Source organism: Sorex araneus, chromosome X, assembly GCF_027595985.1.
Source record: "Sorex araneus isolate mSorAra2 chromosome X, mSorAra2.pri, whole genome shotgun sequence".
NCBI lineage: Eukaryota > Metazoa > Chordata > Mammalia > Eulipotyphla > Soricidae > Sorex > Sorex araneus.
The window spans coordinates 276886401-276905445 of NC_073313.1; the positions used below are offsets into that span (position 1 = coordinate 276886401).

General features: G+C 38.5%; 1 protein-coding gene across 8 annotated transcripts in view; it reads right to left on the minus strand.

The window, feature by feature from the left end:
• Positions 1–19045, minus strand: part of DLG2 (discs large MAGUK scaffold protein 2) — a 1649366-nt gene that overhangs the window by 1437734 nt on the left and 192587 nt on the right. For 3 of the 8 annotated variants that reach the window (XM_055122499.1, XM_055122505.1, XM_055122498.1), the window contains exon 1: positions 4964–5150. The exons of 2 other annotated variants lie outside the window; for them this stretch is intronic. In XM_055122499.1, the coding sequence (XP_054978474.1) occupies positions 4964–5065 (102 nt within the window). In that variant the 5' untranslated portion in view covers positions 5066–5150. Of the gene's footprint in view, positions 1–4963; positions 5151–19045 lie in introns of those variants that run through there. 3 more of the 8 variants (XM_055122508.1, XM_055122507.1, XM_055122515.1) reach the window with 2 other exon arrangements.

Consider the following 19045-nt stretch of genomic DNA (forward strand, 5'->3'; position numbering starts at 1 on the left):
AAAATATACTGGTAAAGAAAAAATTATATATTCAAATATCTCCAGTCCTCTGGGATAATATTTTCTAATTTTTAACTTCATGTTTTTCTAATTTTTTCAATAAACATGTATTTAAATTAATTTAAATTAATAATAGTCAGACACTAAGATTGTTTAAAATATTCATATAGAAAATAGCTGTCTGACCAGCAACATTGCATACAGTGGCATATTGACAAGTGAATCATCTGGGCTTACCTCTCCCATAACAAATTTTCTATCTGAGAAAGCAAATAAATAAACAAAACCATTTCTCTGCCATATATTTTCTAGGCAGACAAAAAGAGGTGTGGAACAAGTTAGGAAAACCCAGAGTTCCAGGGAACTGTCCACCATGAGGTGCTGAAAGGCAGTAGGCTCTGGGGAAACTGAAAATACTTAATCAAGTTGGATTATGTTCTCCTGCTCTTTACTTCTTTAATAAGAAATTTTCTCCTTTCAGCATTCACTTCTCATTTCTTGTTTCTTCAACTGTATCCTTTCCCTTCATTTTTCTTTCTTTGGGATTAGTCACCATATAGAGAAATAAGGGGAATTGTTTTCTACCAGATGATTTTTCCCCTTTGAAAGATGGAGCTGTTTAACCATTACCTGGCAAAAACAAGTTCTTGGATTTTAAAGCATTTTCAAAAATATGTTATCTAAACACATCAACAGTGTACTAAAGAAATATGACCGAGGGAAAAGATAATTTGTTTCAGTTAAACTATTTTATTAACAAATGGCTTGGAACTTAAATATCCAGGAGTAATGATCATCTTTCAAAACTGTCCCTTTTAATTTAAAAAGTGATAATTGTGGCAAAAATTATTTTACAAAATATTAAAGAAATAAAAACATTCTACCTTTTGTTTTTGTCTTGGAAATTCTGGCCAGAAAAGTTGAAGAAAGAAGGAATGGGGATGAGTAGAAGACGATAATGTTTGCAATGCATCTTTAGTTTACTGGACTGGCCATAAAAATACATTCAAAACCTGGATGTTCTCAGGTGGAGAAACAAAACTCAATGCAGGTTAACCTAATGCCTATTTTATACAATGGCATAAAATATTACTGTGAGAGCAATTAAAAACCTTTCAATAGACTTTTATGAAAAGTCCATTTCCATGAACAGCAGAGTACGCTAAATGGTATATGGATAAGACCAATGTAATGGCAAAATTATTTTCTAAACAAAGACTCTCTTCATGCGCTCTTAAGGGTTAAGTGGGTTATATATATATATATATATATATATATATACATACATATATATATATAGTGTTTTTGCATTTTGGGAAAGAGAGCAGAATTAGTTGCCTGGATAAGCTTGGCATTCCTGAATGAAGGGGATAATTTTTTGTTGAATGTCTTTCATAGTATCTAATGCCTTCCATAATAAAGTGGATAGAAAGATACTCCTTATTTATAGTTGTTAGCTAGGCTGTATGGCTGGCATGATGCAAAAGGTGAGGAGTTGGGGAGGATGGAGACAACTAAGAGATGAAATAAAATTATTCTGGGTTACCACCTAGAAAGACCCAAGTTGCTCAGCACCATTCAAGGAATTACTAGGTGGATGTGAAAAACAATTTAAGTGTTTCTGAAGCTGACAAAGTCTGTTCATATATAAACAAAATTTTGAACTTTGCCACTCTGAATATCTTCCAGAGAAGAAGATAAATATCCATTACAATAATAGTTTCTTCTCTTTCATTTTTGGTGTGGCAAAGGCTGGGCCATACCATAAACTGGCCAGGGAGTATTCCTGTCTCTGTGCTCAAGAAATGATGTGGTGGCAGGGATCAAACTGAGGCCAACCTGGCAAAGTAAGTGTCTTAACTCCATAACTATTTCTCTGGTCCTAATCTTATTTTTTTTAATCAGCCATTGATTAAGTTGCTAATCTTATTTTTTAACTTACTAGATAACACTGGAAATAATGTTTGACTGTTCCATGCTAACTTCTATATGTATACGGTTTGTAAAAAGAAAACTATTTAAATTTTATTTTCATTACTCAACAATTCAACTAAAATACTTATTTCATATATATTTCATTAAATTAATATGATGGTATCATCTTCTATCACATCAGTTGACATTGAGTTTATGGGGGATAAGAATCGTTTTTATTGCTACATATCTAACATTTTTTGGTTGCTCAATAAATATTTTGATCAAATAAAATGATAGTAGTGATTTTGCATTAACTTTCACAAACCTACTTTAGTTTTGTATGTCCTAATCAATATATAGAGGGTTCCTACATTTCATGAAAGCAGATTAGAAAATAATTAACAAAAGTAATAATCAATCTAGTAGCAAAGATAAACGACTTTGGAAAAATATCTAATTAATCAGTTAAAGAGATTTAATTGATTACATGAAATAATTACACCCCCTCAATAAGGCTATGAATATAGTCAAGGGATGCCTCAACAATCTAGATCACATGTTGAGCATCCATGATGTTTTATTTGATCACCAACTCCACAGATGGTCGGTCCCCTTAGCACTGCCAAGAGCAACTCCCAGGCAACAAGCTGGAGGTGCTTCAGAGAACTGCCAGGTGTGGTCCCTAAGACAAATAACTTTTACATAATTTTTAAAAGAAGAAAATAATCAAAGTAATATAAAAGTACAAATCATTTGATAAACACACGCATATGCCTCTTTTAAATAATACCTCTCGCAATTACACATAACATAATATAGCAATGATTACTGTGACCATTATACCTAGGAAAAGCTAACATTAAAAGAAAACTTTTTTAGTAATACATCTGTCATTTTAAAATTCAAGTCTACATGATATGTAAATTTTCCACATTTTATTCTCCTATCATCTGTCAGACAATGTCTGAAGAAAGACTAGAATACAAGGCCTTATTATTCTTTCTTTCTATACCTAAGATTCAAAGGTGTGAAACTTAAGTCATTCTCTAGTTAATCAATTATCAAATGTGTTTATAATGTAATCATTATTATAATACATATGAAAATCACTAATTATCTTATCTGAATACTTGTGAAAATGGAATGGAACATACTATTTTAAAGTATTATTTTCTTTTCATAGATGCTTGATTTTTTCTCCAGAGAACAGTGCCTACCAACATGTGATTAAAGGTATTTCATTATAACAATGAGATTTCCACAAAGGGAATTTGTTCAACCAGAACATCAAAACACAAAACTTAAAGACAGTTAAACTTATGTAATTCCATATTTTTTAAAGTATCCTTTATAACAATTCCCTTAATATTGTCTGAAGATCACAGGAAAACTTAACAGTATAAAAGATACATATTTGAAAATGTATTTCAGGGATTAAATGCATACTCAACAACATTTTCCACACCAAAAGCTTATCTCATTTGATTATTAACTTGTTTAATTTCCCTTGACAAATACTTCACCTTTGTTAATAATCATTTAACTCATCAAAGCAATTCTCTTAAGTTTATGGAAACAGATTTTAAACAGTAGCCATTACTAAGAAATTACTGTAAAGTGTAATTAGCTGAGTGAGTGGGCAGAAACCTGGGGGGGAAGGTTGGCAGGCTGCATGGAGAGAGATGATGGCAAGTTGGTTACTGATGCTACTCATTCACATATGGACAACAAACCAACTACAATGGCCCCCTTTAAAAAAAAATCTCACTATTCTTTACTGTAGTTTGTGTATTTTTTTCACTGACCTTAAGATGCATCCTATCATAGAAAATAACGAGTCTGCATCTTTGGCTGTTACTTTAAGCCATCAGTGGAGAATGTTAGCACTGTGACGGACAACTTCATCTACTCTTCTCCCTCCTTAGGAGAAAACCTGAGACTCTGGAGGGAAGAGATCTTCAGGCCATAGGATAAGATTCACAATCCTGACTTCCAATTTTTTCCATTAAACCCACATCTGCCCTGAACAGTAGCCATGAAGCTGAATGCATATGTTTCATTAATTTGAACACTTAAGACACTTGTCAACTACCTGATCCATGAGCTGTTCAGAACAGGACGCCTGCGATTTTTATTTACTTAGAAAAGTAAATTTTCGGTTCTTCCAGAGGACAGTCTCTCTCCTTTAGAGAGCCAAGTTGTCGGCTACATACACAAACACCCACCAGCTTTTCAGAGTGAAAAAAAAAAAGAAAGAAAGAAAGCAGGTAGCCATGCGTGAGGAGTCCTGGCCTGTCCAGGGTCCTTTCTTGGGCTAAAATTGCTCAAAAAGCAAGTTGGGAGACTCTTTTGTTTATTGGGGGAGGGTGGGAATCACTATGGCAGCAAATAAGTTTCAGATAAGGAACCATGAGGGGTAACCGGCTTCACCCCCCCCCCCCGCGCGCGCGCGCACACACACACACACACACACACACACACACACACACACACACACACACACACACACACACACACCCCTCATTTTCTAGAGGGACACGATCACTTTTGCAAAAATCGACTGCGGGACAGTTTTATCCTGAAAACTTCGAGTCACTGCGCCACCTCTTGATAACATTTCTGTGTCGATTTCAAGTGAATTGTATAAGCGCTGGGGGCGGGGTGTGGGGGAGATACACAGACGGGCACAATATAAATCTTGTTCCGGATATTCGTTTTAAACAATGCTTAAATTTAAAAATAAATAAATAAATAAATTTTAAAAAGAAAAGAAAGAAAGAAAGAGAAAAAAAAAAAACCCTCCTCTGCCTTAAAAGTGCGGATCGCACGCTGGCGCGACCCCGGCCAGCTCCGGGTGACGCGGGGCGTGGCGGGTCCGGGCGCGCTCGGGAGGGGACACACGGGGCCCCGCGCCCCCTCACGCCGCGCTGCACCCCGAGGCTCGGCCGCCTGCACGACGGGGCCCCCGCGCCTCCCCGGGCCCCGCAGGACGCAGTCACACACACGACAACAAAAGGGAGCTAGCGCGACGGGGACCTCGTCCTACCTTGCATCCGAACATCAACGACAAAGTGTTGTTGGTGCAAGCAACTTTGCAGTGGCAGATCATGGGTGTGAAACAGTCGGGGTCCTTCAGCACAGGGCACATTCCTCCCGGGGCTGCGGCGGGGCCACAGGAGCGGCAGCCTAGCGCCCCCCGCGCCCCGTGCGCCCATCCCCGCCGCGCAGGCGGAGCGAGCCCGGGTGGGGGCGGAGCCGGGCCGCACCCCCACCGCGACAGGGGCCCAGCGCGCCCCGCGACAAGCCGCGGGGAAGGGATGCGCTCTGCTCGCTCCGGAGGAGGGGTCGCCGCGCACGCCCCCCGCACCCCGACCCAGCGCTCCCAAGAGACGTGGGCGGGGGGCGCTGCCGGGGTTGCTGAGGCCGGGTGGTGGGACAGGGGAGAGGGACGCGGGGAGGCCGCCAAGCTTGGCGCTGTTGTCAGCGGCTCACTGGAGGCTAAGCCGGGCTGAGCATCTGGCCCTGGGCCCCCACCCGGGACAGCTCCTGAGCGCGCCCAACCCGGCAACCTGCACTGGCCCCTCCGTGCTCGTGGACCTACGTGCACCCTCAGTGCTCCTGGACCTCTGTGTACCCTCTGTGCTCCTGGACTTCCGTGCACCCTCGATGCTCCTGACCCCTGTGTGCACCCTCAGTGCTCCTGGACCTCCGCGTACCGTCTGTGCTCCTGGCCCCTCCGTGAGTCCTCCGTGCTCTTGAACCTGTGCTCCTGGCCTCTCCGTGCACCCTCAGTATTCCTGGCCCTTCCGTGTTCCTGCCCCCTCAGTCCTCCTGGACCCAAAATGCTCCTGCACCGTGTGGATCAGGAGACTACCCACTCCCTGGGGGTCAGGGGAGACTCAGCTTCCCGTCAAGCTTAATGGGACTTATTTTTCAAACTCAAGAAGGAAGAGGGGACTTTCTCCACCTGATGTCTCTGAGGCTTTCAGAAGCCTCAAGTACAAATGACAAGATTCCACAAGTGCATAACAAGACTGGAAGATATTCCATTGCTTTTCTTTTATTTTTTTCTTTTTCTTTCTAAAGCAAGGCTGTAAAAATTGCAAAATAATAAGTGTGTGTGTGTGTTCAACACATGCAGGCATGTGATTGGTCCAGTTGGCAAAATTGTGTATTGGAGGGGATAGAGAAGATAGAGACAGCTCACATCCTCAATGCCACCTGCACGCTGAGCACGTATTGCTAGCCAGCTGAAAGGGAATAAACATCCCTGAATGGCATCAGACTCTGTGGCCCTGTGACTTTGTAAGTTATTTATCATATCTAAGCCTCTGTTTACTCTTCTGTAAAATAGGTTGATCAATTAACCCCCCTCTTGTTAACCCCAACCATAGTTGGTGTGAAGACTAGTGCTGGTGTGAAATACAGTACTTGGCAAATCCTGGTGGTACCTACCAGCTGCTGAACACATGCTTGGCTTATATCATGTCTTGCCTGTTATTAGAAACTTTTTTCACCAAGTGAAAAAAGTTAAGGCCCCAGAGTTACATGACTAGCCCTAGTCACCCCGAAGTACACAAAAGAAACACTCAAAGAAAACCGATGGAAAATATCTTTTAAAGCAACATTTCTGGAGCTTACCCACACTTTTCTAAAAGGGTTCAAAGTCTTCAGGTATTGCCAGAAAAATTCAGGTTCAGTGCATTCTCCTGAATGAGCTAGGCCCTAATGTTTCTTTTGAATTAGATTTTTTGAAGTACAGCAACAACCTAGTCCTAGACCTACAAAGAAAACTCTGTTGGAACCCTATCCTCCTTATTTCCTTCAGTATACCTAACACTCACTCTGGAAGTTCTCAGAGGGGTCAGACAGCCTACTATTGGCCCCCAGGATATCCACCCCACCCCAGACCCCAGTTGATTATCATATAAATGAGAGGCCACAGCATAAAACTAAGGCCACCTGTTGGGTCTGAGGGGACCCCAGGAAAGAAGCAGAAGATCTAGAAAGGGTTGAGAAAAAAATGATCTAAACCAACAATGACCCCAATATCATTACACACCTCAGACCCATAAAAATCCACTTAAGGAGAAATACTTGCAAAATACTTGCAAATGGTGTAGTCCAAGACACAACATACAATTTTCTCTTTCCTGCCCATACCCCAAACCCTATGCACACCTGACCCAAACTAATGGAAACTAAACCTCATCATGTGAAAACTCCCTGTTACTATTTAAAATATAGGTTATCAAGCCTGACCCTACATTATCACTTATTGGCCAGGAGGATATCAAATAATCTGAATTATTTTGTTTCCTTGTTCTTTTGAGCCACATCCTGCTATGCTCAGAGCTTAACCTTAGATCTGCTCTCATGGGATCACTCCTGCAGGAATCAGGGATGAGATGAGTCAACCACATGCAAGGCTTATCAATGATTTACCCATGCTGCCTTACAGCTGTACTGTCTCTCCTGCCTCAAGGAATCAGAACCTTTTATCAACCCTCCATCTCAAGAAAGAAATAATAGATATTTCTAGAAAAATTAAGATTTTTTTAAAAAATAGGGAATCAATATGGACAGAGTATGAGCAATGGAAGACAGTTGAAATTGCAGTAAATTTGGTTCTAACAACAACGACAAAAGGCAACTATTCCTCAGGATTTAGGACTCTTTAGAATACTAAGTGCAGGGGTTCTTACCTAGTCAATTGTTCAATGAGAAATCAGGATTAATTTTATCAAGAGTCAATGTGAGGGGTCACAGGAGGTTTAATAAATGTGTTCTTCAATATATCAGTCACATTTTAGAAGCAGATCTATGGTCTGTAAAATCTTAAAGTCACATTCACAGATTAAATGTACCCCCTTGGCATTTCATCCCTTTATGTTACCATGAAACGTGTGATTGTGTGAGCACTTCCACCTACAGAGTGTCTATAATTATGGCTGTTTTTCCCAAAGAGAATGGATTCTAAAAAAAGTTGTACAATATTTCCCTTATTCACCAGTCTATGATTTGGCTTGCAAACACCCCAAAAGTATTGTATGCTCTATATTGTAATGTTCCAATAATATCTAACACAGTCTTTCCCTAATGAATTACCAAACTAAGAGTGACCTCCTATTCTAGGGCAGCATTAAAGCTCTGTGCAAGTTATTTCACATTTTATAGTTTGTGCTAGTTTAAAATAATAGAATCAAGTGACTGGGTATCATGAAAACAAAGGATTCATTTCTATGATATTTAATTGCTTAATTTTAATCAATGACTCTCCACATTTTATTACACATAAACATATACACACATACACTCACATCTATGTTTAGTATCCATTGTTCATATAAATCTGACAAAATAATCTTCCTTAACTCTTTGAACTCTATTAACTCTCTTTTTTCAATTTAGAGTTCTGTAGTAAATTATAGAAGTGGTTGAGGAGGGGATGTAGTTTCCATGACAATGCATTCCAACAGTGATAGTCAATAGTCATTAGAGTTAAGAAAATGAATCACTGCTACCTTATTATAGAAACACAAAGCATTATTGATCTGAAAAACACTATATTTGAACTATACTGTCTGAGGGTGAATTGCAATATTTTTGGGAGAAGGTATTACTAGGAAATGCCAGAAGAGGATACATTCATTTAAGTAGTCAAAATAACCACTCTAAATTCTATGAAATTAACCACCCTTAGTATCAGTGGTTCATAATATTTAAAGTACTTTGTAATAAGCACTTTTGAAAATATAAGTTACATGCCAACTTAATACTAATAAATAATTTTCCTAATGTTAACTTTCCTCAAATTGAACCCATAAATAAAAAAGAAAAAGAATAAAATCATCCATAAATGTGACCAGAGCTGAATGTTAATCTTTTATGTATTATTATTGTTGTTACTGTTACCATTTATAACAGAAAATTTATGCAAGGTAAGATCCATTAACTTTCTACACAATTTATTCAATTTTTAATATTTTTTGCTAATACTTGCCATAGCAGTGCTTAATTACAGGTGGTTTGTATTGGAGGGGAAATGTACTAGACACTTGGGCTATTTGTGTTTATCCACTGAGTGTATTCATTACCAAATGAATTTGAGCCTCCTACTCAATCACTCTCAACCGAAGTCCCTTGTCTATTAAGAGTAGATGGATATACGAGAGCATTTCTAAGTTTATTTCCACTGCTGGAGTTCTTTGAGTAGTCTCCTAATAGATCATAAGAAAATAAAGGTTGCTATGCACACTGTTGTCAATTTCATTGTATGCTGGAGCCAGATCCTACCATTGAGAGCCAATTATCAGTATCTCTTTCCAAATCTTTACTTAGTGGCAACTTGCCAGTTGTTTAGAATCAGTCCAGAAGAAAGTATTTACATCACATAAACTGACAGACATTCTGGCTTAAGACCTTTCCTTTAGAGAAAAATTTACCAGTATCCCATTAGTCTACACGTTTTAATCTCTAACCATTTCACCAAAAAGGAAACTGATTCAGGCCAGACAGGATATTGTTTAAAGGGTTAGACTCATACTTTGCCTGGAGGACATCCAGGTTTCATCCTCAGCTTCTCCTGATCTCCTGACCACTGCACAGAGCTAGCAGCTGCACCCAAGTACTGCCAGTGGTGGTCCCCAAAGGAAAACAAACAAAAAAGGAAACAGTCAAAGACAAAGAAATATCAACAAAAAATACCCTGCTATTCTAGTTAGCTAAATTAATCGCTTATAATTAACTGTGATGGTTTCTAGTTGTGTTTGTCTTCCTCTTGTTAGGTATCTTCCAGTTTGACTAACTACAGACTATGCTACTCCATGACTAGCAACACAGTCTGCACAAGGCACTTGAAATTTTCACAGCAGAAGAAGGAAAGATAATCAATGACTTAATATGCTTGCAGTTATTTAAAATATCTTCTGGTTCACATGTCATTAAAAAAGCATAACATGGGCCTACTGATAGTGACAATACATGGAGAAGAATCATTTCATGGGGAGAAATGAGAGAGTATGGAGATAAATAGTACAAAAGACTGTTGATAGAATTAGAATCTGACTTAAGGAGCCAGTTCTTAACAAGTAGGTCATTCTGCTGTTACTTAGCACTAACACATCTCAATTTTCTACCTACTTTCCATAATAGGCCTTGTTATTTAGAAGTTCTTCAGGAGATTTTTTTCTCTGTGTCTTCAATAAAGGAAACATGGTAAATTTAGAAAATATAACTTTGGAGCCAATCAGATACAATATGATTTGCCTCTAAAGTGATTTCAATTTTTGTATTTCTTTCTCTTTCCTCCCTGTCACTGTAAATTGAAAAGCACTTATTCTCATTTAGTCTTAGTAGACGTGTTTTCATCAACAAATGAGAACTTGAACTACAGTTCTAACACTGAGCTTCTCAAATATGCAGAGCAGAGAGGTATAGCAATATTCTCTTTATTTTTGTTTACAAGTGAATTGAAGAGCTTCTCATGAAATAAAAACTAATTCTAGGGACTGAAAAGATAACTCACTGGTCAGGAACACACTAATGGTATGCTCTGAGACCCAAGGGCGTACCATGTGGCATGTGGGGTCCCCAGTACCACTGGATCTGGGCTGAATACTGACCCATCTAATTCTATTGGTGAAGAATTGCCAGAAGTATCCTGGACACCTTGAGCACTGCTTGCGAGACCTCCCTGACATAGAAGATGATGCTTACTTTCCTCAATAATCATATATAAAGTTTATATATAAATATATAAGATTAAGTTCATAGGAATGCTTGAACAACCTACTTGAGAACTGAGTGTTCTGTGAAAGACTGTCGATGCTATAGAAATGTTAGCAGGAAGAAGAAAATATATTGGATGTAAGATTGATCTGGCTGTGACCTGTGTCACCCCACTGATAGCCGGAGTTGATTTGGTGGGTCAGATATCTCCTTTCTCCCTCACTGCTCCACGTGCATCACTCCTGAAGCTGCCTGACCTCCATTGAAACTGACGCCCTCTCCCGAATAGAGACAGAACGTTCTTAGGTTGAGGATGTCTGAGTAGCTATGTTCCTCTGCTAGAACCTCTAAACAAGCTCTCAAGAAGAAAATAGATTTCAAAATATCAGCAGCACTTTAGGGTATTTGCTAGGTGCATTGCAAATTGGAGGAGCTTTGTGTTCATGTGCTGATTTTCTTTTTCCATTCCAAGTTTATTGGAAGCCTGGGGTCAGCTAAGGTGGTAAATCACATGACATGTGTGTGTCAGACCCTGAGTTTAGTCCTTGGCACTCCAATATCCATGGGCACAGCCTTGTGTGCCTGACCACTGGGAAGAGTGCTCCTCCCAAAAATTAACTGCCAAGAACAAACCTATTCCATCTTTTTACTGAAAAATTCCAATTCTATTTCATCTATTTTCCCTGTCTGGTAGTTTGAGTTACAGTGCTGCTCAGAACAGTTCCCGCCAGACTGTACTGGAGGGAGTGCACGCCAGGAGTCAGGGAAGCTAAGCCAGGATTCTGTATGCAAAGCATGTGCTCAAATAGGTTGTTGCAGTATTCCTATGAACATATATATATATATATACATATATATATATATATGTCATTTACCTTATAGCCATTCCCTCTTTAAAAATGTTACCCCCTCAGGGGACCATATGGGATGCTGGGAATTGAACCCGGGTCAGCCACGTGCAAAGTAAACGCCCTACCCACTGTGCTATGGGGCTGGAGCTGAAGTGGTAGCACAGTGGGTAGAGCATTTGCCTTGCACATGGCCGACCCGGGTTTGATTCCCAGCATCCCATATGGTCCCCTGAGCACCACCAGGAGTAATTCCTGACTGCAAAGCCAGGAGTAACCCCTGTGCATCACCAGGTGTGACCCAAAAAGCAAAATAATAATAATAATAATAATAATAATAATAATAATAGATAAATAAAAATGTTATCCCCTCAAATACCCCTCAAATATTCTCCTAATTCTCCTGTAGCCTGTTACTGAGGAAACACACATACAGTGAAGGCCCAGATTGAGTTAAGTCCCATGCAGACAGATTCCAGTATTCATCATGCTTTCCCCATGGTCAGAGAGCTTTTGAGTTTCTTGTACTTTGTAAATCTCCCACTTCTCACCTGCCAGCAATTACAGACTCCTTTGAGCCAATAACACCTAGTGAAAGGTTGACCTTTATTTAAATCATATTTGGCATGTATGCCTGACCTTTACTTGAAATAATTTCCTTGCTTATTTGTACTTTGGAATGATTATTTAAAGCTGAATAAATAAAGAGCAAATAAATATATGGGTTAAGCTACGTTTTCTGCAGCATCCATTAGTCACTAATTGAAATCTTACAGACTTTTGTCTTCTAAACCTATCCTTTCAAGATGGAAGTAGCAAACACATTGGTTCAGAATCTCTTTGATTTTTCTTAACAGCAAGTGTTTTGAAGTACTAATTGCTTTTAGTTTCAACAAGACAAGACATTTTTTTCTCTCAGACATGGCATTCATCTTTTCATCAAATTGAAAATTTTTCCTTCCTTCCTTCCTTCCTTCCTTCCTTCCTTCCTTCCTTCCTTCCTTCCTTCCTTCCTTCCTTCCTTCCTTCCTTCCTTCCTTCCTTCCTTCCTTCCTGCCTTCCTTCCTTCCTGCCTTCCTTCTGTATTTATGTATTTATTTCTCTCTTATCTTTGGACTATGTGTGTAGGTACTCAAGGGCTATTCCTAGCTCTGCTCAGGATTAGCTCCCATTGGTACTTGGGTGCTTGCTACATATACCATGTGGTGCTAGGAATAAAACCAGTGTTACCTGCATGTAAAAGCATGTAATCCAGCCATTAAGCTATTCCTCTTGTCCTGAAAGAAGCAATTTAAAGTATAAAAATTCAAATGAAAAATCTCTCACTAGTAGGGTGGACAGTGGGGATGGCTAGGGGGGATACTTAGCAGTTCTCAGGGATTACTTCAGACTGTATTCAGTAATCACTCCTGGTGATATTGAGGGTACCATATGGGATCAAATCCAGGTTGGCCACATGAAAGAAACTTACCCACTGTGTTAACTCTTCAGTCCCTTATTTATCAAATTTTATTTTAGTGTTGAAAGAATGAAATTTTGGTCCTGGGCTCCAGAACTAGCCTCAATGTCATATTGCTATGAAATAGCCAATTAGTTTCATTGGCAGTTGATTGTATAATCCACAAAAGGGAGAAAAATTTTTAAATAATGTCTATATCACTGAGTTTATGTGAAAATTAACTACAATGCCACAAATGCAAATATCAAAATGCCTGACTTATGTATGAAAAAGTAATAATTGGTGCAAAGGACATAAAAAAAATTAGGGGGGCTGGAGCCATAGCACAGTGGGTAGGATGTTTGTCTTGCACTCGGCCAACCCGGCTTCGATACCCAGCATCCCATATGGTCCCCCAAGCAATGCCAGGAGTATTTCTAGAGTGCATGAGCCACGAGTAACCCCTGTGCATCGCCGGGCATGACCCAAGAAATATAAATAAATAAATAAAAAATGCTCTAGGGGCAATGCAAAAGAACTTTAGCCCATTCCCTTCTCTACAAGGAGGACCTAGTGGAGTTTTGGGGGGCTGGAGCAATAGCACAGCAGGTAGGTTGTTTGCCTTGCATTCAGCCGACGCAGGTTTGATTCCCAGCATCCCATATGGTTCCCCAGCACCACCAGGAGTAATTCCTGAGTGCAGAGCCAGGAGTAACCCCTGTGCACTGCTGGGTGTGACCGAAAAAAGAAAAAAAATAAACATAATATATAACAGCCAAGTCACTAATTCTACTTGTATATTTTGTTTACCCATCTGTAGAAGGAATGTGAACTGCAAGAGCTAAATGAGGTACCTTACCTTGATAAACACTAGATTGTATTGTAAACAGATCCTGTGCTATTGGACAGGATCTTAACAAAATCCAAATCCCTAGGTTGAGATAGTCCCCTAGGCAGAACAGCATAGACAATAAAAAAAAAGCAAGCAAAAATGTGCCCAAGAAAGATACAATAGACCAGTTTAGTTGTAGATACAGAGGGCAATACAGGCAAAAATGAATAGAAAACTGACAAAACTTGATACTTGAGGGTGCCCGGTGATTGCCTCTCTGAAATATCCCAGTTTCTTCTCAGAAGGTATCCACTGGGTTTTTTGATGTTCTTACTAACTCTTCTTAATGTCTCTATCAATGTAAACAATAATTCACAAATTGGAAGCTAGGGTTGGGGGTGACATTGCATTGAATAAATGATAGCTTGTTAGCTCACTTATGGTTATGCGGGTGACCCTAACATTTGGACAGTGTGTGTGTTTGTGTCATTCTCTGCTATGAACCGAGCTCGATGGAGGTGGAAGGTGCCGACCATTTGGCTCCATACAGGAGCCTTGAACAAATTATACCAAAAGTAAACCATTGTTTACCCATAACTGTGAAGTTGCAGTTTACCTGATGTTTACCTAAAGTTTATCTGTGTTTCCCTAAAACTGTTTCACTTAGGGAAATGATTGCTTACCTAAAACTGTGAAGACATTAGATCTCTATGTTACTGACTGTGTGTGACATAATTATTTTGTTTACTCTTAATAAATTGCATGCAGGTTGATTAATGATTTTAATGCTATCAAAGTGTAAGTATAGCCTACCTGTATTTTATGCACTGTGGTAGCACTGTTGTCCCACTGTTAATCAATTTGCTCAAGTGGGCACCAGTAAAGTTCCATTGTGAGACTTCTTGTTACTGTTTTTGGCATATCTAATACAACATGGGTAGCTAGCCAGGCTATGCCGGGATACTCTTGGTAGCTTGCCGGGCTCTCTGAGAGGAACAAAGGAATTGAACCCGGGTCGGCCATGTGAAAGGCAAACGCCCTACCTGTTGTGCTATTTGTATAAAATATTAGTAAAAAACCTATTGCTAAAATGTATGAATTACTCTTATATGAAGGATGATATTCTCTTTCTTCATTGTCAGATCAACTCTAGTATATATTGGAATATCTGAATTGTGCCTGCGAGAGTTAGATTGCAACCAAGAAAAGCTTATACAGGGTTCAGATATTAACACATTCACTTCATTTCCCCATTTTAGTTCCTATCGATTGTATGTTATTAAGCAACAAATACTATGTGTGAAGCACTACTCTAGAGTAGTGGTAGGAAAGGTAGATACAGTGCTAATCTCATTGAGCAGACCAGAAGGAGGCAGGCAGACTGGAATAAATGCTCGGGAGAGGTGTGTGGAAATGAAGCTCACCTAATAAAGAAAGTCAGAAAAAATTTAACTGAGAAAGTGATTATTGGGTTGAGATCACAAAAATGGATTGTAGTTTACTGGGGAAAAGAAGAAAAATTAAAAAACGTGCACACATATAACACAAGACTCTAAAAACTGAGATAAACTCATAACTGCTGTAACAGAAAAAAAAATAAGTAGAAACAAATATGAAACCAAAGAAAAAAGTCTATGTCTATATGCATCATACTTAAATTTTTAATTTTTATCCTATCCGTCTAAGGAAAGTAAGTGAACTATAGTTTAAGACAGCTGTGTTGAAAAACAATGAAAATATAATAAATGGAAAATATTTTAATAAAATGTCATGTGTCTACATATGTTGAAATATTGATTCACATTATCTGTGCTGATATTAGTTATAACAGTAAACCTGTTGATCATTTTTTGAGCATTCCCTTTTGCTCCTTTACTATCCTATCCTCTCAAATTCCTTCATACTTTCTTATTTCAAACACTGATCTACTTTCTGAAACTATAGATTAGTTTGAATTTTCAAGAAATGTGTATAAATGAAATTCTATGGTACATACTTTGAACTTTTGTTACATTCCACATATCTAGTCTAGGTTTCATCTAAATGGTTGCATGTGTCATTAGTTCATTTTTTAAGTTTTTGCCAATTAATATTATTTGTTTTAAAGGGAAGACCCTGCCACAGTGGCGGGGGCAGGGGGCGGAGATGGGATTGGGGGGTGTGGGAGGGATGCTGGGTTTATTGGTGGTGGAGAATGGTCACTGGTGAAGGGATGGGTTCTCGAACTTTGTATGAGGGAAACATGAGCATGAAAATGTATAAATCTGTAACTGTACCCTCACTGTGACGCACTAATAAATAAATTTTAAAAAATTAAAAAATATATATTATTTGTTTTTCCATAATCTATTGATAATCATTTAATCATATAGTTGTAACAAATATTTTGCATATATTAACCTGTATGACAATTATCTTCTTTTATATTGAATTAGGATATGTTGATTCTATGCACACATTTTTATGAAGCTATGAAATTATTTTTCAAAGCAGTCATATATTTTACATTCCCATGATCGTTGTATGAGAATTCTAGTCCCCACAGCTCTTAGGTTAGGTGATTTATTTCATTTTATTTCATTTATTTATTTACTGGCTCTGGTAGAGGGGCATGGACAGGGCATGCTCAGCAGTGTTTGAGCTCTCTCCTGGCTCGGGTTTGGGGTTTCAGGGATCACTGCTGGCAGAGCTTGGGAAACTGTAGCAGCTGCCAGAATATAACCCAGGTCACTTGCTTTCTCCACTCTACTATCTCTCCAGCCCCTAGGTTAGTCATTTTAATTTTAGTCATTTGAAATATGTGCGCTGCAGTTCAATGCAACTTGTATTTTCCTAATGACTAATGGTGTAAACACCATTTCATGTTCTTATTTTCCATCTTATCTTGTTTGGTATGTATTCAAACATTTTACTCATCTTTGAAATTGTTTGCTTCTTAATGTTAAGTTTGGAAAGTTCTTCATACATTTTGAATTAAACCCTTAATTAGACATATGTTTGAATATGTTTTTCCTGTATGTAGTTTATCTTGCAGTTTGAACAGTGGCTTTTGAGCAAATTAAGTTTTTTATATAGATGAAGTATAATTCATTGCTCTTTTATATAACAATATAATTTAGAATATTATTATTCTTTTCTAAAGTATGTACATTCAGTATCATATGTAAAAAAATTGTTCCTAAAATAATTCAAAGAAAATTTAGCTATCTTCTAAAGTTTCAAGATTTCTTGGGTTACTTTAGGTTTTTTATTTAGGTTTGTAATAGCAATATAGCACTGTCATCCCATTGTTCATAGATTTGCTTGAGCAGGCACCAGTAATGTCTCATTGTGAGACTTGTTACTGTTGTTGGCATATTGAATACACCACGGGTAGCTTACCAAGCTCTGCTGTGTGGCGGGATACTCTCAGTAGCTTGCTGGGCTCTCCGAGAGCAATAGAGGAATCAAACCCGGGTCGGCAGCATGCAAGCAAAGGCCCTACAGGCTATGCTATCACTCCAGTCCAATGTAGGACTAATTTTTATATCATTAATTATGTACCTAAGTACATCTCTTACAAATGTATGTTCAACTATTCCACCACTATTTCCTGAGATTGCTGTTGTTTATTAGCTGAATTGAGTGTTTTAGTGAAGCATCAATTATCCTTGCTTGTGTGGCTTATTCTTTTACTCCTGTAGCACTGTAGCACTGTTGTATCACTGTCGTCCCTGTTGCTCATAGATTTGCTCAAGCGGGCACCAGTAACATCTCCATTGTGAGACTTGTTGTTACTGCTTTTGGCATATTGAATACACCACGGATTGCTCACCAGGTTCTGCTATGTGGGCAGGATACTCTTGGTAGCTTGCTGGGCTCTCTGAAAGGGATGGAGGAATCGAACCCAGGTTGGCAGTGTGCAAGACAAATGCCCTACCCACTGTGCTATCTTTCACTCCTAACTTAATTATATTAATCTACTTATCTATAGTACACAATAGATACATTGTCCACACTTTGTTTACATAAATATCTTTTTCCAAACTATTTCCTCTAGAGATGCTTTGACTTTCTTAGATATTTAAAATGATATGAATTTTAGAGTTAGCTTCTTAATGTACACAAAAATTTCTATTAAAACTTTAATAAAGGTTATTATGAATTCTAAATCTGTCTGGAGAAAATTAACATCTCAAAATACTGACTATTTATGTTGATTATTAGTAATCTTCCTCAGAAACATTCTGTAATTTTCTGTGTTCAGCTTTTCCTATCTTTCATTATATTTCATATTTCTTAGCACTGTAGCACTGTAGCACTGTCATTTAGTTGTTCATCAATTTGCTCGAGCGGGCACCAGTGATGTCTCCATTGTGAGACTTGTTGTTACTGTTTTTGGCATATCGAATACACCACGGGTAGCTTGCCAGGCTCTGCCATGCGGATGGGATACTCTTGGTAGCTTGCCGGGCTTATTTTATATTGTAAGCTAGTATAAATAAATTTATTGAATCCAATTTCTAACTATTCATTCTTAGAATGTAGAAAATAGTTTAATTCTATATAATAACCTTTTATTCTGAAAATTTTCTAAATTTATCAATTTACCTTGTACCTTATAATTTTAATTATATCATATATAAATCGTCTGTGAACAAAGTTTTACTTCTTCCTTTTTGTATGATGAATAGACATCTAGTAAAATGTTTTATAAAAATAGTAAAAGTGGAAAACCTTGCCTTATCCCTAATCTTAAGAAACAAAGTACTATGTATTTTAATATGATACACCTATTTTTTCCCCCTAAATCATTCCTAAAACTTTGGTGGCGATCACTCCTTTTTAAAAAAATTTATTGAATCACTGTGAGAGAGTTACAAGCTTTCATGTTTGGGTTACAATCACACAATGATCAAACACCCATCCCTCCACCAATGCAAATTCCCCATCATTAATATCTCCAGTATACCCCTCCCTTTCCCACCCTATCCCTGCCTCCATGGCAGACAATATACAATATTCCCCATACTCTCTCTCTACTTTGGGGCATTATGGCTTGCAACACAGACACTGAGAGGTCCATTATCTACTTTCGTCACACGTCTCCCATTCCGACTGATTCCTCCAGCTGTCATTTTATTAGTAATCCCTTCTCTATTCCATCTGCCTTCTCCCCTCCACTCATGAAGCAGGAGATCACTCTTGATGGTACTCTTGATGGCACTAGAGACAACATATATAGCACCAGGGATTGAATAGGGGTCAGCAATATGTAAGGCAATGCCTAAAGCTTTGGAT